The 23,305-nt window shown below is 42.0% G+C and overlaps 2 protein-coding genes across 5 annotated transcripts; both read left to right on the top strand.

Annotated features, from left to right (window-relative positions):
- The first annotated feature begins 3,011 nt into the window (after positions 1-3,011).
- LOC109467376 (matrix metalloproteinase-14-like) lies at positions 3,012-9,998 on the top strand. Its single transcript, XM_019765320.1, has 12 exons — positions 3,012-3,343; positions 3,729-3,964; positions 4,222-4,361; positions 4,729-4,864; positions 5,216-5,400; positions 5,958-6,171; positions 6,523-6,690; positions 6,888-7,052; positions 7,163-7,540; positions 7,892-8,028; positions 8,288-8,453; positions 8,907-9,998. The coding sequence occupies exons 1-12, from the start codon at positions 3,171-3,173 to the stop codon at positions 9,134-9,136; spliced, it is 2,328 nt and encodes a 775-aa protein (XP_019620879.1). The 5' UTR covers positions 3,012-3,170; the 3' UTR covers positions 9,137-9,998.
- A 1,034-nt stretch (positions 9,999-11,032) lies between these two features.
- Positions 11,033-22,696, top strand: LOC109465957 (3-methyl-2-oxobutanoate dehydrogenase [lipoamide] kinase, mitochondrial-like). Of its 4 annotated transcripts, none has more exons than XM_019763461.1 (12): positions 11,033-11,419; positions 12,210-12,278; positions 14,605-14,715; positions 16,570-16,617; positions 16,976-17,095; positions 17,572-17,670; positions 18,154-18,227; positions 19,556-19,684; positions 20,074-20,163; positions 20,667-20,837; positions 21,579-21,635; positions 22,027-22,696. In XM_019763461.1, the coding sequence occupies exons 1-12, from the start codon at positions 11,222-11,224 to the stop codon at positions 22,169-22,171; spliced, it is 1,311 nt and encodes a 436-aa protein (XP_019619020.1). In that variant the 5' UTR covers positions 11,033-11,221; the 3' UTR covers positions 22,172-22,696. The 4 variants fall into 4 exon arrangements, with proteins under 4 accessions (XP_019619020.1, XP_019619009.1, XP_019619034.1 ...); XM_019763450.1 differs by having other exon boundaries at positions 18,136-18,227; positions 22,027-22,695; XM_019763475.1 differs by lacking the exon at positions 21,579-21,635 and having other exon boundaries at positions 22,027-22,694.
- Positions 22,697-23,305: the final 609 nt, after the last annotated feature.

Here is a 23,305-nt window from a genome sequence, read left to right as displayed (position 1 = left end):
TATACACCATAGGCTACCACACATGTGTATTTACCAAGTAAATATGACCCAGCGTTGACGTTACAGCGACACAAACACTTTTCAAACGTAGCGCGACCTTTAATACCAAAGACACTAGGTACCCAATGAATGCGTTAGTTGTTTTTGCTCCGAATAACAATAAGATAGAACTTGAAAAGCGCACATGTGAGAAAAGGTGCTGGCCTGTATTACACTGTATCGCTATAGATAGCAAAATGACAATGTAACTGTAAGCATTTTATATTTACGTGTATCATTTCATACATTTCATATCATGTATCATGTGTGGAAAAGTGGATCAATCCCATTGTCAGTTATGTTGACTACTGGCCTTCAATATTACTGAGCCAAGAAGAAAAGGTTTAGTAACTATAACGTTATAGTAACTGTTATGTTGAATAAAATTTGAGCCCACTCTAGCGCCAGGAAGAAACAAAAAAAATCTGATTAGTCGGGGTTTCTCTATACCAAAACAAGATACTTGAACGTGAAACGATCTGTATTGACTTCCGCTACAACTCCTAGCCCACCGGAAGTGTAAAGTTACTTATACCAATGAAGACAAATGGATAGTGCAACCCTCAGTTATACATACTGATAGAGTCCCAAAGTATTGTGTTACCGTGGGAAGTCGGTATCTTCAACGCATGCATCGTTCTCATTTCTTTAGGCTCGTGTTTTTAATGTCAGTGAGGGGTATAGCAGCTATAACGTTAGCCTCTACCAGGCTTCAGAGGCGACTGGAAAAAGGAGAAATCAGTGGTCAAAGAGACAGATAACATCCGCTGAATTCGAAGGAGTACACTAAGTCAGTGGCAAGCTGTACTCCTTTGTAACTATTCCGGGACGTACTCCCTTGGCATATCATCTGTCTATTTGGCCAATTTCTACTCTTTCCAGCTGCCTCTGAAGCCTGGTAGAGGCTAGAACAGCACTTAGGGTTCTCAGTCTTTCTTGGATGCCGGGAGACGAACACGTGTCGATAGATCAAACGTTTTCTACACATTAAACTGGACAGATTTTATCGTGTTGTTCATGATCTCATCCATCCACATCATCTGGCAAAGGTTCCCGAGTACCCTGGCAAGTCCAAGAATCCCCAGACGTCACTCAAGGTCACGACATGTCCCACATCTGGTTCCCAGCTCAGACTAGACGACCTTGCGGATTGACCTTTAACGTTACATCATTGCGGACGTGAAGGTCAACCCAAAGGTGACATGCAACTCAAATTTCTTCGCTTGCTTGGGAAACCAGTAGCTATAGCGTCTTTACAAGGAGACGTGTTTACCTCTTTTACCTCTCTTTCTCACTCTCTCACTCTCCAACTCTCACCCTTTTTTCGGTGCCACTGAAGTTTGTGGGGAGGAATTTGAAGTTAATTGAGAAAATGATGACGCAACTGGAGCTCTCCGTTGTTCCAACCTTGTATCCTCTAACATTAACCACCCATCCTCACACGTAATGACAAGACAAGTCTGACTCGTCACATGATCAATGATAATAAGTTTCAGTCCTGTGACTGTCAGAATTTGTACAGTATCTTGAGTCACGTCCGTCTTCCTATCAATCTACGCATCTCAAACTGCCCTGGGCAAGTTTCTGTCACGCCAGGCAAGACACACGAACTTCAGTACGCAGCTTGCATGCAAATCCACACTGCGAAGGGCTTGAATGCAACGTTAATTCATCTTGAGGGTTTACTTTATGTCAGACATCTCAGAAATGGTGCCCCGCTGTGCAGGGAAGTGCGGATTAAGTTCCTTAACTAGCGTTTTGTTAGGCATGGTGTTTTCGGTAACAAAACATTGTCAGAAAAACTCTGAAGTCGATTCTCATCCGTTTCTTTCATTTCAATTTGAGAGTGTCGTAAGCGCATTTTCTTACATTTGTGATCTGTCCTAACTTTCTTAGGGAAACGCCCTTCCTTATACATCATGAGATAGCGAGTCCACAATGACACGCCCCCGAGAAGTTTCTATCACGATTAAAGCCAATAATAAAGGCGATCGTTTGAGCACATGGTGAAATGGCACTACATGTATCAATTTTTGGTGCACCTTGCGTAGACCATACGAAAGTCTTTGTCAATGAAGAATCTGTATGTTCCGTACCATAAATAGTTTGAACATTCGTGCTTTTAGAAAGGCTGTTCTATATTGGTATATTGAAAAATAAAACTAAGTCAGCAATTTGGCTACTTGGAACAAGTCGCCTATAGAATGACCAAAAGACGCGACGCGTTGCAACCTGAGGTACCCCCGACCTGGGCGGCTTCCAAGACGCCTTGTAGGTTAACGTCCCCCATGTGTACACAAGATCGGGTTTCTTCAGGTGACTCACGTTCACATAGGTGTACAGAAGCGCCGGTCTGGGGCCCTGAAGATATGGACAAAAACCAAGTCGATTTCTTTGACGAAGACAGACTTGGTGTGCAAAATAATCTTGGTTATGTGTGGCGCTTTCGCATTGAGGATGAGACGAGAAAAAGAACGATTTTGAGAACTTTTTGGTCTTATTTACATTCGCCGGTTAACGACCACATACACTGTGGGTTAGACCATTGGACAAAACCACAGGGTTACTTTTGTGCTGTAGAAAAGAGTCCATTTGATTAGGAGAAGATTGAGTCCTTTTGTGTGCTACGTGTATATTAAGTTTTCAATTTTAATAATCTGTTAAAATGTGGAGTTTATATTGTTTAGTAAACACCTGTATTTAGTTCAGCAACTTAAAGTCCCTCCAAGTTTTCCAGGTGGTATCGTCCACGCCGCGAAAGGGGATTTCCAAGACGGGACCGCTTGTTGAGAGGTGACGTAAGCGGTCCCACCTCCGCACTCTGAACCGGACCGCTCGCAATTAAATCTGATAAACCTGAAGCAAAACATCCCGCCAGGCCGAAAAACAGGAAGTTCGGGACCAAGACAAAGACCGGAAATGGCAGAGATGGCTATAAAAGACCGCAAGTTTGCGAGCGAAGTCAGTCTTCACTTCTCGGTGGCAAGAGAAGAGTCGTCTGAAGTCACTCTCTTCAGCTTCATTCCCCAGGTTCAGTTCAGGCTTTTGCCTTTGCTTCTTCCACTGCAACAGCGTCTTTGCAGCTCTCGACTACGTTTGTTTGAGCCTGTTCAAAGTTCTCGTGCTGAAACATGAGGCTGGCGATCCTATTCGTCCTGCTGTGCGTGCTGGCACTGCTGGCCCCGGGGTCGGCCAGGCCGCCTAAGAGGAAGGACAAACCCCGCCACCCGGGCCGCGGCCACGGTCATGGTCACGGGCGCGGCCGCGAGGAGGGCGGGCCTGGCAAGGACAGCGACGAGATCAGGTACGTTGGCTTTGAATTGATAAATACTTCCAGTCAAACTTTTTGGTAGACCTTTATGCTCTTTACACTTGTGGAAAACTGGTAGAGATGCCTGGGAGATTTGTTGCGTTTTTTTTTGTCGGTATGCTATGTTGACTTCCCAAGTGTTTTCTTTTCTTTAACCAACTCGCCCCTCACTGTGAATTGTCAGCATGATGATATAAAGCATATCTGCAGTCCATGAGTTGCGCTGACTAAAGGAAGGTTGAAGTTTTTGTTGTAACGTTAAAAGAAATAGATGTCTGTCAATGCAAGCAAAGACCATGCACTTCAAACTTATTCAAGTTTTCAAAGCCTTTCATCATGTAGTGTTAACGGCGAATCCAATAATTCTGTTTGTGGACAGTAATGAGGATTCGGAAGACGATGACCACATGGACGAGGACGACGGCAGGATGGAATGGGAGATGGACGGAGAGGAGGAAGATGAGGAGGAGGGCGGGCGCCCAGGCGGCGGGAGGGGCCGCGGTAGGGGCAGGGGCCGAGGGCGGGGACGCGGTAGGGGACACCAGGGCAGGGGCGGGGAAGATATGCCAGAGGAGGACATGCCAGAGGAAGATGAGGAGGAAGGTCAAGAAGAAGGTACGTTGACAATTTACTTCTTTGTAGGGAGATCTTTTATAGCAGATTGTAAGAACTGGCACGACTTGTACAGTAAGAGTTGGGGTCTGTGGTAGTTTTTACACCAAAAATTTGTCCAAGCTTCATATTTTAGGTCAGTTTAACCTTCACCAACTTGTCAGTAAACATGGTAGCAACGCTAAACAAGTAGTGCAAAGTGTGTGGGTCTCAGTTGAAGACTGAAAATTAACTTAAGTTTCTTGTCATTTTGTCTTCAGAAGTGGAACCTGCCGAGCCCGGAGACTTCGGTAACGTCCACGAGGACCTGACTCTGGAGAAGTACTACGTGGGCCTGCCTCTGGGGCTGGAGCAGGTGGACGAGGAGCGCCGAAACGTTCCCAATATCACCATGGCCGTGGTAAGGATGTTTGTTTGTTTGTTTGTTTGTTTGTTTGTTTGAATTTTCCTTTGGGGCGGCAAAGCTATTGATAAAGATCGCCTTACGTTTAAACTGATCATGGAGGGTGAACATTTGTGGTGTCACTATGACTTGTAAATTTACAAGTTGTCTCCCCACGATTGGTCGCTCCCCATGATCAGTTTTTGTTTGATGATGTTGAACTATTTATCATATAATTTATAGATTTCCTATGGTCTCGTCATCTCTTCTTTTCTTACCGGGAAGGCAGGGTGGATAATCACCGCGCAGTTTACATGTAGCTCTTTATCTAGTCGCACTCGTAATTTTGACCATGGTAGTAATCTCCCGTACTTTTGTTTCCCAGAAATACCTGGATCAGTTCGGATGGTACAAGGGAGACGAAGCTGAGATGGCGACGGTCCGCAAGGCGAGCGACATGACCACCACCATGACTGAAGCCGTCTGCAAGTTTCAGAAGTTCGCCGGTCTCGACGTCACATGTAAGTCGTCATGATGTCGATGTTCTACTCCTGGCGTCAAGTTTGCGTGACTTCTCGTTTCAGAAGGAATCTCAGAATATGTGATGCAGACCGAAATGTAGGTTTAAATTTGTATGATATTTGGACGAAATCCTAGCTAGTATCTCCGATAGCCGCTACCCACCAGTAGTGACTATCGATGTCGGAGCTGACGTAAACTAACCAGGATGGTGCCCAGGGTAAACTCCAACCAGAAAAAAAAAACATTTTGTGGTATGTTAACGTACCGAAAACCTCCTGGACCAAGCCCATCAACTACTCAGGCGGACGGAGGCCGATGATAATGATGACTTCTATCTTATTCCTCTCCAGGCAATATCGACGAGCCGACCCTGGACATGATGAACATGCCCCGCTGTGGAGTCAGGGATGTCCGCGTGGCGAACTTCGTGCTGGGGAACAGGTGGGACCACACCGACCTGACCTACACCTTCAAGAACTTCTCTCCCGACCTCACTGAGGAAGAACAGAGGGACGCCATCGCCAAGGCTTTGAACGTGAGTAATGGCAGTATTAAATACTTTATGGTTTGCTGTTGTTGCTGTTGCAATGTGTTTCAACGTTGTAGTAGGCAACAAGAAAGTGCATGCATGATTTTCGTAGACTGTTTCATCAAAACGTTGAAGACAAAGCAGCTAGAAAAGTATTGCATCAACTGGAATTCTTAATTGGCAATGTCGTGTTGTGATGTGATGTATGAATTCCGACTGAATGACTGACTACGAAATGGAAAACCAATCCAGTGAAGTGACGATGCACATTTTCAATCCGGAACCACTTTCGTACAAATACGTAATACTGCATGCGCGCATGTGTCATCTCTAACTAAATCTCATCTCCTCTTTATGACTTTCCGGTTTTGATATCTCATGATCTGGACATGCTAGGGCCTGCGCGTATGTGTCATCTCTAACTAAACCTCATCTCAATCTTCATAACTTTTACAGCTGTGGGCTGAGGTCACGCCCTTCAATCTGGATCCACTTTCGTAAAAAATACGTAATACTACACTCGCCTCTAACAAAATCTCATCTCCTCTTTATGATTTTTACAGTTGTGGGCCGAGGTCACGCCCTTGACCTTTACCCCCGTTGCCCCTGACGACAACGCGGACATCGTGATCCAGTTCCTGTCCGGTGACCATGGTGACGGCTCGCCGTTCGACGGGAATGGCGGGACCCTGGGCCACGCCTTCTTCCCCGGACCCGGGATCGGCGGGGACACCCACTTCGACGAGGCGGAAATCTTTAACGTTGTGACGCCTGGAGGTACGACTGTCAATCACTCTCACCTTGTGGCAAAGAGAACACACGAGAAAAATATCAATTTTACTGCAAAAGCGCAAAAGGAACAAGAGGAAAAACACTGTTCAGACCATTTCTGTAAGGCACAGGACATAACATTGAGGCCTGAACTTGGCAAAGATGCGAAAAAGTTTTATAACACTTGGTTATTGCTTAAGGGTCTTCTGAGAATATCCATTGTCTTGCCGTCTTAAATGTATCTTGTGAAGAGAAAGAAAAATAACTGATGATGATGCACAAACCAATCCGAGATAAATCTTTTCAGATTACTCAGTAACGTTACTCATCTTTCTCCTTGCATCCTGTTCCCTGCAGAATTCACCACGGCCGTGGACATGATGACGGTGGCTGCTCACGAGTTCGGCCACGCGCTCGGCCTGGGACACTCCAACATCCAGGACGCGCTCATGGCCCCCTTCTACCGGTTCTCGTCTGATCTGCAGCTTCACGTGGACGACATCACGGGCATCCAGGAACTTTATGGTGAGTGTGGAAAAAATGCAAACGGTACAAAGAATTTTCAAAATTAAACCTTTCTCCAACTCAAAGAAATGAGTTGGAAAACAGTTTAATTTTTCACTATGTAAATAATCTTTCAGCAATGTAATGGAATTATAGATTATGATTTTGTGATACATATAACTTTATGTAATATATTAATATTGATTTTGTAAATGTAGGTGCGCCTTCCACTGTTGCGCCTACCCCGGGCGACATGACAACCGAGGCCGCCACAACCGAGGCAGAAGATGCCACAACTCAGGGACAAGACGTCACAACTCAGGGAGAAGACGTCACAACTCAGGAACAAGACGTCACTACTCAGGGAGAGCAGCTAACAACAGGTAATTTCGATTTATTTGATCGTACAATGAATCATTTGACGTTCAATGTAACTTTGCTTCTGCATTCTTTGTGTCATGATTGTGGTCTGAGCTCTCAATTTTTCTAATAGCATTTGTCGAAGACACAACCTTGGTGGACACAACGACAGCGAGCACACCCAGGAGACCAGAGCCGACTACCACGCTAGCGACGACACAAGCCCCGACCACCACGGCGCCAGAGCCGACCACTACAGCAGCTCCCGAGCCCACAACTACTACAAACGCTCCCGCCGAACCCACAACCACGAATGCTGCAGAACCTACAACTACGACAGTCCCAGAGCCCACCACGACAGTCCCCGAAACCACCACGACAACAACCGCGGAACCTACGACTACTCAGCCGGCCACAACAACGCCAGGTCCGGACGATGCCGACACGTGCAGCGGCGCGCCCATCGACGCTATCACCACGCTGAAGAATGAGACCACATTCGTTTTCAGAGGTAAGCATCGGCAAAATGATGCAATTCACTCGAAGAACTACATGTACAGCTCTATGTGTGTATACATGTCCAATCCCCTTTCACCCCTCTTGTCTTTTGAGACGAGAGAGAGAGAGAGAGAGAGAGACAGACAGACAGACAGACAGACAGAGAGAGAGAGAGAGACAGAGACAAAGAGAGACAAAGAGAGACAGAGACGGAGAGAGACAGAGAGAGACCAAACTATTGATCAGGGCGTTATTTTGATCCTTGGTAAAACTCAGTTAAGGTGATATCTTCAAGTACAGGTGTCCGAGGATCTTAAAGTTCGTTTAATTCTGTGATTAAAAAAAAGTCATTTTCTCGTTCCAGGAAAGTACTTCTGGCGGCTGAACTCGCGTGGCGCAGACCCAGGCTACCCTCAGATGATCGCCGACGCCTGGGACGGACTGTCCGACGACATCGACGCCGCACTCAGCTGGCCCACTGGCAAGACCTACTTCTTTAAGGTACTTTAGAGTTCTTTGATTTTTCTTAAGTACCTTTGCGTCGCCGTCAATTTCTTGACTGTTTTCATTTCAGTGTAGAATCTGTCCATAACCTCCTTGATTTAAGAAATCATTACTAAGCAATTGCTTTTTTTGCGGGGAAGGGAAATGATGTGACTCTATAGTAACACATTCTACTTATAACCTCCTTGTTAGTTACCCGATTTTAAATTTCATTCGAGTGATCTCATTGGTTAGGTGGTTCATGGCTGTTTTGTAGGGTGACCAGTACTGGCGGTTTGAGAACGCGAAGATGGACGACGGGTACCCGAAGGACATCTCGAACTGGGGTCTGCCGGCCGACATCGACGCCGCCATGTACTACAAGCGTGGGCATGGCGCTCCGTTCGGCCGCGGCAGGTCAGCGGTCACCTACTTCTTCAAAGGTAAGAAGAACAAGAAAGTGAATACCAATCGCAATCCAGAATTTTGTAGATTAGTGTTCTAGCCAGGCTGATTTTTTGCCGTCATCCCAGTTTTGTTTGACGTAATCCTATGGGGATCCGGGGGCATGCTCCCCCTTGAATGCTATTTGCTGGGTAGAATAAGCTTAGTTTAATGGCATCTCTTTAGATAATTTTACACGCTGATATTTGTCCTTCAAAAATGACGGATTGGGCCGACATTTTTTTCTAGTTGATTGATGGCCTTAATGAAATGGAGTAGAAATACTTCTTTGAAAATCTTTTAAAAGATGAACTCTTTCAAAGAGCACTAATACTAAGTACTCTGGCTAATATCATTATAAATTTAGTTCAGAATTGAAATAACTCTTAATTGCACCAAGTAAAAACGTGGGAATCGAAATTAAGCAAAGTATTCCACTACTCTTCCCTCAGGTGACGAATACGTCCGTTACGCCACACGCACGGGAGTCGACCAGGGCTACCCCAAGGACATCTCCAGGTGGGGCCGCAAGTTCCCTGACCGCCTGGACGCCGCTATTCGCTACTCCAACGGCCGCAACTACGTGTTCGAGGGCGACAACTACTACAGACTGACTCGCTCTGGCCGCGTCTACTTCGGGTATCCCCGCAGTGTGGCCAAATGGTGGATGGGTTGCGACTAAATTAAAACCGCGTCCTGTATTCTCATTGGCCAATCCTACTCCGTCAGGCGTTGTGATTGGTTGAAAGTTGACAACGCTCATGCAATCTAACAGCAAAACTGCCAGTATTGGTTAAAATGTATTGGTCAGATCTAAAAACGTCCTGAATTCTCATTGGCTAATCGCACTCCTTCTGGTGTTTTGATTGGTTGAAAGTTGACAGCGCTTATGCAATGTAACAGCAAAACTGCCAGTATTTGGTTAAACTGTATTGGTCAGATCTAAAAACGTCATGAATTCTCATTGGCCAATCCTACTCCACCAGGCGTTGTGATTGGTTGAAAGTTGACAGCGCTTATGCAATGTAACAGGCAACTCTATTCGTTAAAAAGTTATGAGTCAGATAGGCAGCTCTGTTTTATACATTTGATAACTGGCTATACCTTGATAGTATTAAACGCGTATGAGATGTACATGTACCAGCGCAAAGTTTTCTATGTTCGCCTCTTGAGATTTGCAATCATTTTACATGTTACTTTGTAGTTCGTTGTTACGTTTGGCGCTTATGATAGTTTTTGCAGCTTTTTGGGAATCATTGTGTGGTAGAATTACAGTATTCCGTTTGTTTTTTGTTCGTGCGACTGAGAATATGTATCACTGATGTGTTAAAAGGCACTGAAAGTCAAGACGATTTGAAGACGAAAGTTTGGAATGCTAGTCTTGCTTCTCATTTACGGTAACTAAACGTCATGCATATGTGGAACTTTTCGAATTCGATGTATTGACTTATTGACAAGTGAGAAATGTACTCAATTGCAATGAAATGTAATGGAGAAATGTAAAAAAAACCCACAAATGTGTGTTTTCAAATGCGGGCATTTGTCAAGTGTAAATAAATGAGATAAAACGTTTAATCATGTGTTGTAATTACTATTATGTTGTATGTGAATCCATACGACATATGGCCAGTATTCAGTACTTCATCTGTTGTGAATTTTTGAGTCGTTGATGTGACACTACGATATGGAAACTTAAAGTGATGTCATGAGTATATATCTACAGTCAGTTTTCTTTGATTAAATGATTTGCTTAATTTCATATACCCGTCTCTCATTATTTGTTGCGAAATATTTGCTTAGAAGAGTGTCTATGATAGCCTGGGTACCATCCTACTTGTATGCCGGGGCTCCCACTCGCTCCCCTAACATGTACTTGAACGTCTATGACAAAGAGGTTATCATTTGTACCAATATTTTGTCTAAAGCCGGCTTCGCCAAGAAATGAATGATACATGAGTAAAATGAACACACAAAACCCCCATGTCTACTCTCCAAGCAGAGGTTATGTTTGTTTTGAAACGTTTTAAATAGAGACATTTCTAAACGATCAAAATGTCCGGTTTTCCGACACTTTTTGTTGGATTTTCTTTTGGTAAAAAGTCCGAAAACAGTCCTAACCTCTGCTTGGAGAGTACCGTGCGTGTGAAGTAGGCCACACCTAGGTTTGGCCGGCCCTGACTAGCGCCTAGCCTCCACCAGACTCCTTTGCAGGCGAAATAAATGATCAAAATCGGTATAAAAGGCCAGGGAAGTTAGCCGGCCATACTGGAAGACCAATTTGCCTGCACGGAAATTTGGTCCTTTTATGGCCGACTAACTCTCCTGGCCAATTACATCCGTTTTATGCTGATTTCGACTATTTCTTGACCTGCAAATGAGTCTGTTGGAGACTAACCGCCGGCCTGGGCCGGCCAAGCCTAGAATTAAATCCGTATGATGCAATATCTCCCCAGGACCTGTCGATACTTCAATATTTATTACCAACGAAGCGTTTTGATTGGCCATAGATAATTAGCCCTTTCACTTGATTGGTCCGTTTGAATCGGGTGAGTTCAAGCCCGGGTCAGCACGCATGCGTCCGGGCTTGTTATTTAGTCGAAGAAGGCCCGTGGAGAGAGAAGAGTTTTCGTGGAGGTGGAAAGGTGAGGATGGGGCATCCTTACCGGAGAAAACTGAACTCTTTAAACTGCAATTGGACAGAATTTTTCTCATAAGACCTTCGTTCGTTTCTTTTGGAAGAGTGTCGACCGCAAATGCGCCGTCCACCATGCTTCGTACCGTCGGAAAGTCGCTCTTCGTTTGCCCTCCCCACCCTAGCCTGGAGCTTTGCCCTGCCGTTTTGTTCTTTAGTCGGCCACGATGCAGCGGTATACCGTACGTCCCTCAACCCAGGGACAAGTCTGTCTCTGCTAGATCTGTCATCTCCTTCTACAACCAGAGCGCCATCGACATAGCAGCAGAGAAGGTAATGCCATACTAGCTTTCTCACTAAAAATTATACCGAGTCTTGCATGCCGGCTTTCAAAAATTCGCCACGGCAAAGCGCTCTTGTATTTTTCCAGGCTTATAATTTTTTGGCCGCATCACCCATTCTGTATTTTGCCACATAGAACCTTGACAACCATACTTTTCTTTCGACATTTTTGTTTGCCGCTACACAAAGAAATCCCTGTGTTAGTTTATGTCAGAACTATTTAGTTGCGTGAGTCACTTGTTACTAATACTGAGTCGCCGGAGTGGCCTTGTAACCCGAATGACGTCAAACCATTTTTTTTATACGGTTCCGCTGAGAATACTAGTATCAAATTTAATCTGGTGATCATTGTAGTCTGGAGTTTCAAACATCCATTATGGTTGCATCATGGAAAATATGGAATCGAAAAAAAAAAATGTTTCCACAGTCAATTCTTTTTTATGCCCCGCTAACTTTTTATTGATGACGTCAATAGCAGACATCAAATCGATTCCAGTGTGGAAAGAAGAAAAACAACAACAAAGATGAAAGAAAATTAAAAACAAGATTGACCTTTATCAGGGTTATATAAGCATTTTGTGTTTAAAGAGAAAGCTACAACTGCTTTGAATAATAAGAATGCTGTAAAACAACTGGAAATATTGCATATCCCAACATCTGAAAGGATTTAAAAGTCATGTTTTCATTCCAATTGTGTCCATGGGTGAGAAAATCAGGTCCATACAGCTTTGAGCAAAAATAACGTCCTATTTTCTGATGTGTGTTTGTTCTTGTTTTCCAGCCATCCGTGCGACTCACCCCCACAACTATCCTGTATGCTGGAAAATCTCCAGACAACAGCCACATTCTGGTAAAACATCTTACATCAACTGGATAGCTGAAATATATTAACAGTAGTCTCCAGTTTGATAAGTTGGTATGGAGAATGCCAGTATGTTAAACTTTCACAGTTGTTCGTAAACGTTACTACATACCAAGCTAAGCTGGCAGTCTTGACTGCAGTATGTGCTACATACTTGGCAAAATATCTAATGTGTATCTACACTACTTACAGTACACTACCATTAGAAGACTTGCATGCCAGGACAGTCTCTCACTGTGTATTCAGGTCTCGTGTATTTGGCAAATGTTTGGGGTATTCTTGTAAGTGATGCCTCAATGAGTGACTGACTGGGCAGGGTAGCCTTTAAAAAGTTTAATAGCAGTCCTTTCACTTCTGTGAGAGTTCTTTACAACAAAGGAAGGTTGATCCAGAGGTAGTAATCTACCCTAAGACATCTTTTTGTGTCAGAAACCACTTTCCTTATGATTAAGACGCTGTCTAGACATGGCCTCGCGGTCCCTCACCCTTAATTGAATACCATGACCTTGCTTGAGGTTAACTTGGGCGCAGTCCACTTATATGGGGTGTTGCATCACTGCCTATCCCAGACCGGCTTTTCTTGTCACGCATTGGCATTGGCATTCACGTGGGCGGACGCATTCCCCCTAGCTAGTCTGCCTTTGTTTAACATTTACAGTTCTTACCACAATGTCAACATAATATATGTGACCACACAAAACCCACTCCAAGCCACGCTGTGAGCACGTGGACAGAAAGGACTTTGGAACGGGTGCCAGTCAGAACCTTGGCGCTACGTGAACAACTGAACGAAGTTGATTGACATACATGGAAATGTTTGCTTTTCTTTTTTATTCCAGTAAAAGTTTTTTTGAAAAAATGCCAGCATGCTCCAAGTCATGCTCTGTGCATGTGAACAAAAGTGTAGACCTTTGGAACTGGGGTGGTGTCAGAATCTTAAAATTGTTTGATCAAAACTGAACAAACTTCCCTCATACTCAACAAGTTCAAGTGGTCATACAGAAGCAACTTTGAATTCTAATGTGGTGCAGCCTGTATCTGCAAAATAAATGATTGAAATTTCGTTAACCATTGGTTAGCAACCCATGGAAACTAATCACAGATAAGCACATGTCGATTGAGTACAAGATATGAGTGAAATTCCTTCCTTTTTTGACCTATCTGTTGTCTGAGACTCTCCATAGCTAAACTTAAAAGGTAAACTGTAACATTAAAAGCATCAGGTCGTAATACCAAAGTCCTGGAATGTTTCCATTTGGGAGATGGGAAATTAGCTTGCCTGGCTATCATCACTATCAACTCTGCTAATAATAGGCTAGTGGTTGGTTATTTGGTGCCCTGGGAACAAACATATGGACCTGGTCCAGCATGGATATTTTCTTGGCGTCCATGTGTCAATTACTGGCATACAGTCGTACTGATCATTCCAAGGAGATTTGTGATGAAAGCTCCTTGATCATTCTAAGCAAATTTGGAAGCGAAGCCATTTCAAAATTTCAATAGTTAATCGTGCAATCGTTATAACTGTTGCATCATGATTTGTGCCACTTCCAGAAAAAAATATTATAAGTAGATAGTTGCCATGGTTACAGTGACATAAAAGCATGTTGAAGTATTAAAGTATTCCTTCTGGGTCTATGATGATGCAATCTCTTACTCTTATGAGATTGCATCACCATAGAACCAGAAGAATGGATGCTTCAACAGATAAGAGTACTACTAATGTATACTATGCTGGAAAACGAGGGGAAAATCAATGATTTTCCATTTATTGATCTTTCCATAATTGCTTTCCCCCAAGAGGGTAGTATTAGTGTCAGGCCTATTTCTTATTCACTTAACTGTTAAACTAAATGCCAATAACATTCACAGTAATGCAATATTGAAGTCTTCTAATATATTTTTCGTGTTGAATAACTGTTTTGACTTGAGGAACAGTTACATTCTGTTGAACTGCTAGAAAATGGGAATCCCTTCTAAAGGTTACTTTAAAGTTCATTGGCCTGAATCGAATGTTTGTTTTTCCCGCCTGTGGTCAACCTTCTGGTTTGAAAACAAGTAATCCATGGCATGTGTCTCAACTTAAAAGTTAGGACAGGGTAAGTTGGTCAGTATTTATCAGTAAAATGCTAAAGATCTATAAATACTGGGTTGTCTGCCTGGCCAAAATATGTCAAAAGGAGTGACTTTTTATTGGTCTCCAAATGCAAACAGTCTAGTCTTAGATTTTGAAATTGAAGTATAACAGCATCTAGCTGTGATGTATAAAATCCTTAGCATTTAACGTTGTTGATGTTGTGTGTTTTTTCTGTAGCGGAGTGCGCAGTACCTGTACAAGGAACTACCGGTCCGCGTGGCTCACCGCATCCGTGACTTCAGACATCTTCCCTTCATCGTTGGCTGCAATCCCACAATCCTTCATGTGGTAAGGTCTCACGAAACTCAAACTTTAGATTTATGGTATTTCTATTGTAACTTGTTTTGTACGGTTCACTCGCAGACATTATTAGAATACAAATATTGCTGTATACAGTCCTTGTTCTGTCTTTTTACTATAATTTTTCAAGCACTCAAAAAGCAAAGGTGATGATTTATAAGATGGCTCCTCATCAGTTCAGTTCAATTCACTTTTTAAGTTGTTGAGCCTTTTCTATAACGATTTTTACTGTATTCTCATTTATTCTCATAATAGTACTAGTTCTGATTTTCAACCTGTAGGTAGCCTGGGTGCCAGACCCACAGCACACTCGGCTCAGAGTTTTCCAGTGTGCAGGATAACTTTGACCCTAGTACTACTAGTATGCTGTGGGTCTGGCACCCAGGCTACCTACAGGTTGATTTTCTTATTTTGCACCAAGTATCCCCTATCAGTACCCCACCTGACAGAGTGTCACCCAAATATTTGATGATGATGTGTGCACAGGTCAGGCCTGTTTTGTAGCTGCTGGCTCAGGAGGTGGGCTGGATTCCTTCACACAGCAAACAAACTCTCCTCACCTTTTGACCTAGATAAATTGATGATAACGATTTTCAAATGTGCTGTTTTCACTGGCAGACCCTGGTAAACCTGTTGAACATTATAGAGCTGAGCATTGTGAGATGGTTGGCCAATTGGCAATGTTGTACTACCTCATTACTACTAGGAAGTAGCCCACCTCCGTTTTACCAACATGCGGGGGATGATTCTCAAATGGGCTGTTTTCACCAGCAGATCCTGCCATACCTGTTGAACATACGGCATGGACAGTATGCTTTTCTTTGCGCACCAACCTAGTGTTAGCAATTCAAACTTTTACAATTTAATTGTAGTGAGCAGATTTTGACCAGATTTAAGATGTTGGCCATCTACATTGTAAGCTTGCAACTACTTAGTTCTGACAACCAGGCTGAGATAATCTCCAGGGGAGTTTTTTAAGCCTCTGGGGCATAGAAATGTGAGCCAGCATGTGACTGTCATATGACTGGTCATATGATGAATAACATTGTTTGTACCATTACCAGTAATTATTTGTACCCAGTGTCTTTACTATCATGGGAGTAATAGACAAAACAACTCCCATGAGACATAATACATGTAGCTAAATACATTGTGTACTGGTATGACTTGTAGTCTATTGGAATGCTAATAAGTAATGGGATTGATAAAGTACCCTACTCCTATTATCCAAGAGAAAAAACGAATCTGAGATGACGATCAAAAATAAAAGTATAATAAAATTACTTACGCAAAGACTACAAAAATGAATCTACTCATCATAACCCATGCCAGCTGTTGTTTACAAGCATATTTAACATTGCGATTGTCTTTAATATCTTGAGTTGAGCGCATCTGTTTCCTACAGAGCCACATGTTTCCTGTCTATGTTAGATCACACTCTATCTTGTGTTGCAAGCTGTACAACATCTCCCAAAATAGATACCATTCGCTTAGATGGTCAGGAGAACCAAAATATTATAGGGCTGAGCATTGCATATTGTGAGATGGTTGGCCAATCAGCAATGTTGTACTACCTCATTACTACTAGGAAGTAGCCTCCGTTTTACCAACATGCTGGGGATGATTTGAAAAGTTGAAATGAAAATTGTCATGGCAGTATAAAGTCAGGGATGAGCAAACAATCATCAAGGTTTGATTCATTTAAAAAAAGGCTGTGTTATAACAAGGAGCTTTGAATTCATGTTTTTTTACAAATGACCTCCTAGGTTAAAATTATGTTGTTTCAGATGGAACCATCGTATGCCTGTCCAGGTTCTAAAGATGTTTTTTTTCTCCTTTCAGCATGAGTTGTACATCCGTTCTTTTCACCTGCTGTCAGAGTTCCCTCCTGTAAGTATGTCTCTATAAGACTCAGTATTGTATAACTAATGTCTTACTGGAACTGTCTTTAGGATGGTGACTTGATTTTTGGTCTCATCCATACCAGTGGCTAAGCTGCTGTTTGAACATAGCTTTATGCTAATTTTGACCTATAATGGAAGTAAGACCTGTAAGGGAATTCGAAGTAATTTCACAACATAAGAAATGGGACAGATTTTTGATTGTACAATTCTAGCTAGTTTTTGTCAAGGAATGAGCAATCCACCACTTCTTGGGTGTCACGTTATGCAGATGACACTCATGACTTGGTGAGCAGTGGATCATAGATCTTGTGTTGATGGTTGTATGCATGGTTTCTGTTTAAAAGGTGGAGGATTTTGAGTCTGAAGAGAAGTACACCAAGCTGGTGAAAGACCTACTGGACGACCACAAGGATGTGGTCACCCTGCTGGCAGAGGGCTTCAGGGAGAGCAGGAAGCACATCAAGGTAAACAAACAAACAAACAAACAAACAAACCTGTGCTTTTGGTATATCACTAAGACTAAATGGTCTATATAGACCGGGCTGTCATTTCTATTATCTGAAGACTTCCCTTTTAAGAGCTTAAACTACATGTAGGTTCCAACACATACAAATTTCCCAGAAAGTTCTAGGGTTAATGACTGTATTATCTGGGCTTAAAGACTATTGATCTATTGATGTCTCCTAGGCTACTATTTCATATAATCCTTACTTAGTCCTAATCTAAGATATTGTCCTAAGTCCTTAACATATAGGGTACACCCCAATGTTCTGACACCCATATGTTCCAACAACTCATCAACCTATGTCCTGACAACCCTAGCCCTAACCATACATGTGTGTGGGAATGTAGGGGTGTGGGAACATGATAGTTTTGTCCCTAACATATATATGTAATGTATCCTCCTTTATCTTTTATTATTACTACATGTACATTGCAGGAATACAAGGTGATCCAAGACTTCCTGGACAGAATGTTGACATCGAGACTGGGGATACGAATGTTAGCCCAGCACCACATAGCCCTGCATCAGGAGAAGGTAGGGTCACAACATAATGCTGCTGTGTTATAGGAAGTGTTAGAAAGGAGAAAGATTATTCGTTCTCCAATGGTTAGGTAAATGTTACAGTTCTAGAACTACAGCAAGGAACCCAGGCTTTTACTTTGTGAATTCAGCAAGCCTGAGTGCCATCAGATTAGCTACGGGGAACATCTTTATAGGGAAGATTTGGTCTATTTTTGTGGAAAGTATGGAAGCCCCTGTGAATAGGATGGCACCCAGGCCAGCCAATTCTGTCAGGTTCTACAGTATCATTCATCTTCTTGGAGTGACTGACTGACTGACAGACTGAGTCAGTGAGTGAGTGAAAGAGAGAGAGAACCTGGTTACATGCCTTCTTTACTTTCTGGCCTCTGTGATGATAACATATTACAACAGAACTACCAGGTATGTTGTTAGTGATCCCGTGTGAACAGTAAGCCATGAACATACTCCTTATTTCAGAATCTGTTTCATGCACAGCCAAACTATGTGGGGATCATCTGTACCCAGATGTCCCTCAAGAAGATCATAGAGAAATGGGCAGACTTTTCCAGGTAGGTGTTGTTTAAGGAAATTGAAGGTTTCAATGTGTAGCTTTTCAGTTCACAGTACATTGTCTGCATACCTATATTCTCTCGTGTCGGTGAAGGGTAGACATCCAAGTAATAAGATACGCCAAAACAGTTACCCGGTACTCAAGCAACTGGATATGATTTTGGAATATGATCATCATTTCCAAAATCATATCCAGTTTCTTGAGTAACTGTTTTTTTGGCGTACATTCTCTCATGATTTGAATACAATATACATGTAATATATTGTCATATACCAGATAAAGGAGCAATACTACTGCTATGACATAAGACCTTCAAAAACAAGACAGCATACAGCAATTTAGTGACCTAAACAGTTCCATAATCACTTTCATACACAGGATATTACTTACACTACAGTGAAAATAGCTACAGACATATGACCCAGCCCTCACCCCATGTTAGCCTTGACCAGGCCTTACCCCTGCCCTACATAAAGTTGTTGACAGCGGTCTTATATATGTGATGGGTAAAACCACATGGCTGTCAACGTGTAGTACAAGTGTTTGTTTTTGGTCAGGCCACCCGAGCCAGAGCAAACACAGCTGGTAAATTACTTCTACACTGTTTGCTAATGTAATAAATAAAAAGTTGTTGAGTGAGCAAATTCCTCATTGACATTAGCATTGCAGCATTTGCTTGAAATAATCTTGTGCAAAGGGATGCATGCCGAGTAGTAACACTAACTCTTAATTTAGCAGGTACCCCAAAACTGCAACAATTAGAAAAATGGTGTTAAATAAACAAGGCCTTCTCAATAATGTATTGAACACCTAGATATCTGTAGTGAGTGTACATTGTTACCGAATTCTCAAAAGACGATATTATTAACATTGAAGAATTTTAATTAATGATGGACAAATCACTTAGAAAAGAAAAGTTGTTTTATTAAATGTCCCAATTTTATACAGCCTTGAAGAGTAGAAACTAACATTTAAAAGGAAACATTTGGCAAATGTTCTTCTGGATTTGATGCAGACTAAGTGCATACTGGGACGCTATATTCTAATGCTAAGTACTAGGAGTCTATATATAATCTTGTGCGAAGGGATGCATTATGAGTATTACATGTTTAACATTTAGTGATGATATTTGAGGATTGACTTTTCAGGTTAACAAAATAGTTTGACAACTAATGTATCTGATACATGAAGAATTTGATAGAAACTTTGCTCTCAACTAACATTGATATTTGTAATTGAGAATAGCAAATTGTAATTGAGAATAGAGCAACTAAAATTTTAATTCTGGATTTCAAGTAGACTAACTATCCATCCCTTCCTCTACAGACAAGTATGTGAGTACAAGTACGGCTACGCTCCCCGTGTTCGTGTCCTCGGACATGTGGGAGTTGTGTTCCCCTACATTCCTCTGCCACTGGACTACATCCTACCAGAACTTCTTAAGAATGCCATGAGGTCGGTGCAAAGTACAACTCCTGTTTTCTCAGTGTTTGTGTGTCTTGTGGAGATACTGTAGAGAGGAGAATGTTAACTATTTCAGTGCCTAGGGCATGTTTACAGCTAGGGATTAACTTTCTGTTTCCTAGCTGACTTCTTTGAACATAAACATTCTTTTCTGCATAGATGAATTTAGATTTAGAAGTTGTTTTCTACATGTAGATAGTATTGTGATGTTATGTCAGGAGAATATGTAGCAGTGTGACTATTCCCACTGCCCAAAGCACAGTAATGCTAAGTTCCCAACCCAGGGCCCACCTGGGCAGTTTGCATGAACGAAAAGTATGATATAAGTTACACAGTCACTTTCTCAGATCTAAACTTTATGTACTTCTGCTGTATTTCAGAGCGACCTGCGAGCAGCATGCAGACAACCCTGTCAACATGCCTGACGTGACTGTCACCATAGCCAACAACGATGTAGACTTCATCATCAGGTAAGAATTGAACCACCTCAGGGGTCTTGTATGAGGTAACACCTAATCAAAGTCATTCCTTGTTAGCATGGCTAAAGTTTGCGTGTCATCACAAATTATCATAACTTACCATATTCTGTACATACCAGCATTCTTGGCAGTGTATTTCTTTTGGTGGAATTTTGCTGCTCATGACAGACAAAAATTTGCCCAGTCTGTCATCTTCGACGGACAACAGCCAGCATATGACGATGTCAATAGTCTTAAAACTTAGTCTACCAGCAAAATTTGCCCCCTGAAAATGCTGGAAAACATCATTTCAGGGGTCAAGATTTCAAAATTTTCCTTGGAGAGCATGCCCCTGCACCCCCTAGGACATGTTACACCATACAAAATTAAGATGACAGAAAAAAGTTGAAAATTGGAAAATTTCAACACTGGTACATGCCAGTGTTCTCCAATTTGAAAATTTTTGTGTTTTTGGCTGTAAAATTTTTGGTTATTTTGTATAATTTTTTGTTCAGAATCTCGGACAAGGGAGGCGGCATGCCGCGTGAGATCCTGGAGAAGGTGATGCAGTACCACTTCACGACGTGTGGAAGTGAGATGGACCCGGCCAGCGAGAACCTGGACGGACTGGGCACCATGATGTCAGCCATGAACGATGGACCCAACGGGGCAGGCCCCATGTATGGGTGAGTCCTCGCTGCTGGTTTTGTTGTTGTCATTGCACCATCCTTAGTTTTTCACTTGTTTCTGCATGGTTGGAGTTATTTACAGGGCTCAGAATGCTTTTTTCTGGATACATGCATGACTACAGTATATTCACTATGAAAGTATGATGTATGAAGTTACTATATTGTAATACTAACATGCATTATTCCTACTAAAGTAGCTGATATGATGAATTTTAATGTTTTTTCCTGAGAAGAAATTTTAGGTAGTACAAACAATGCAAGATGATGTTATGCAGTGTATGTTGTACAGTCTTCTGTCTTGCATGGTATCAGAATTTGATGCAAGTTCAATTATTCAAATTGGAAAGATAAAGCAAATTGCATTGATTTTATAAACATGTTGCTGTAATGAGCAACGAGTTGGGCACATACTGCTTTTATAGTCCCTGTAGATGTAACAAAGTAGATTTTTGTAACTTAAAACAGTCTGTTAAGGGTATAGATGAAGCAGGTTCAATAAAATTTTGCAAAATCTCACCTGAGCTGGTAGTGAATTTGCAGATTGGTGTCAGGTGTCAAGTATAGGTGGCCAGTGATTTTATATCTTGTAATTGTTTTTAGCACTACGATTGGGTTTTTATGTGAGGTGTAACATGGGTGGGGTTCAGTGGACAAATTTCAATCATCAAATATCACATTAAACACATGATGTAGTATATTGCTATGGCTATACTTTTGTTTCTTGGCTCTTGTCTTCAGCAAGCGCCAGCAGCCCAAAGCTCGCAACCCTGACTCCGAAGACTCGGACTCTAATGGGTATTCCGTCCTTCACCCTTCTCTACCAATCAGATCTCAATCTACAGTTCAATCGACCAATCAAGTAGAAGAACATAGTGATGAGAATCTACCTGACGGTCATAGCAGACACTTGTACTAACGTCTTCACTACTTCCCTCCTCTTTACTTTTTATATATTTTTTTTTCTACATAAATTGGACTTAAAAGTATAGTTCAAAATATGGGACGAAATTGTTTACCGTTAGTAGTTACTGTAAGTAGCTGAGAGCATGTTTAATTAAAGCTAATGTAAACATTAAGAGACACACCTTCTTACTCCTAAACCTACAACACAAAGACACTATACATCTACTCTGTGTTTCTGACATCATTATTGATGTCTCGTGTATCCATTTCTCCTTTGTTTTAGGTTTGGATTTGGGCTCCCGACTTCCAGAGCGTACGCCGAGTACCTGGGCGGATCTCTGACGTACAACACCATGCAGGGCATCGGAACCGACGTGTACCTGCGTCTGCGTCACATCGACGGGAACTACGAAAGCTTCCGCATCTGAGCACGTCTGTCGTTGCTGACTGACTACAAGTTGAAGGGGGAAAAGTACCTGCTACTAGGCATAGATCGAAATCAATGTTGTCATCTTGCATGTATCTGCTTTTAAAGAAGTAGGGATAGACTTTTGTGGTACTGAAGGCATCTGGGTGTTTTCCTTTGTCATGGTTGTAGATGCTGTGTAGCTGATACAAAACAGCGCGTCTTGTATTATATGTATAGATGGTTGATTTTAGACCAACTTTTTTTCTCCATTATTTTTTTTTGTTGATCTTATGAAACCTTGTCGCTTGATGGGTTTTATCTCATAAATTATGGCGCCTTTTATTTAAGTTGAATGTTATAGGGGGCCTTGTTTATGAAAAAAGATTGTTTCTCCTTTTTTTTATAATTGTTGAATGTGAGAAAGGTTGTGAATCATGCAATTATGCTAAGGCCAGACAAATTTCATATCATAACTTGTTTCATTGATTACGTTTGCCAGAATGTATGGCTGGAAAAATACACAAACTGGTGGTAAAAAGTCTTACTCACTGTCAAAGGCACAATTGCAAGGATGAAAAAGGAGCAAGATGCTCTTTTTACTAAGATTTTTTTGTTCACAACACTGTAAATTGTTGTCAGTACTTTTTAGTTTAAATTTAATCACTAGTTAAATTTGTGTTGGATAACGTGATTTCACACAAGTTGAGAAAACACTAAGAGGTGATCTGTGTTTGTCTCTGCAAGTAAGAATAATATTATTTATTGTATTGTAAATTTTCAGATAATTAGCACACCACAACTGACACTCCTGCAGCTGTGGTGTTGTGTTTGGTACTCCAGATGATTTTGTCTACCAAGAAGCTGTAACATCCATTATGAAGCTGTATTCTCATCATCTTTGATAGCTGCCACTGCCTGTCATCAATGGATTGAAACAGTCAACATAAGTGAAAAACAATACTGTAAAAGTGAGATCCAGGAGTCATAAGCATCAACCATGTCATATCACACTCATTCATCGCTTTCTCAACTTCCAGTTGTTTGTACTTTATCTGCCATTACTCTTGTGCAAAACGTTTGTCACTTCAGCTCTTTCAGATGAAGTCACAAGTAGACTGATGTGCTGTAACCTCTGCTTTATAGTATGAATGTA

Source organism: Branchiostoma belcheri, unplaced genomic scaffold (assembly GCF_001625305.1).
Source record: "Branchiostoma belcheri isolate BF01 breed outbred unplaced genomic scaffold, Haploidv18h27 scaffold1, whole genome shotgun sequence".
NCBI lineage: Eukaryota > Metazoa > Chordata > Leptocardii > Amphioxiformes > Branchiostomatidae > Branchiostoma > Branchiostoma belcheri.
This window is presented reverse-complemented; position numbering and strand designations above follow the sequence as displayed.

What these genes read in the sequence shown, in the direction of transcription:
- LOC109467376 (XM_019765320.1), top strand. Translation starts at nt 3,171, where the DNA reads ATGAGGCTGGCGATCCTATTCGTCCTGCTGTGCGTGCTGGCACTGCTG. An exon ending in GGGCATCCAGGAACTTTATG is followed by an intron (nt 6,691 to 6,887) that starts GTGAGTGTGGAA and finishes TTGTAAATGTAG; the next exon opens with GTGCGCCTTCCACTGTTGCG. An exon ending in GACCACATTCGTTTTCAGAG is followed by an intron (nt 7,541 to 7,891) that starts GTAAGCATCGGC and finishes TTCTCGTTCCAG; the next exon opens with GAAAGTACTTCTGGCGGCTG.
- LOC109465957 (XM_019763450.1), top strand. Translation starts at nt 11,222, where the DNA reads ATGCTTCGTACCGTCGGAAAGTCGCTCTTCGTTTGCCCTCCCCACCCT. An exon ending in TCGACATAGCAGCAGAGAAG is followed by an intron (nt 11,420 to 12,209) that starts GTAATGCCATAC and finishes CTTGTTTTCCAG; the next exon opens with CCATCCGTGCGACTCACCCC. An exon ending in AAATGGGCAGACTTTTCCAG is followed by an intron (nt 18,228 to 19,555) that starts GTAGGTGTTGTT and finishes CTTCCTCTACAG; the next exon opens with ACAAGTATGTGAGTACAAGT.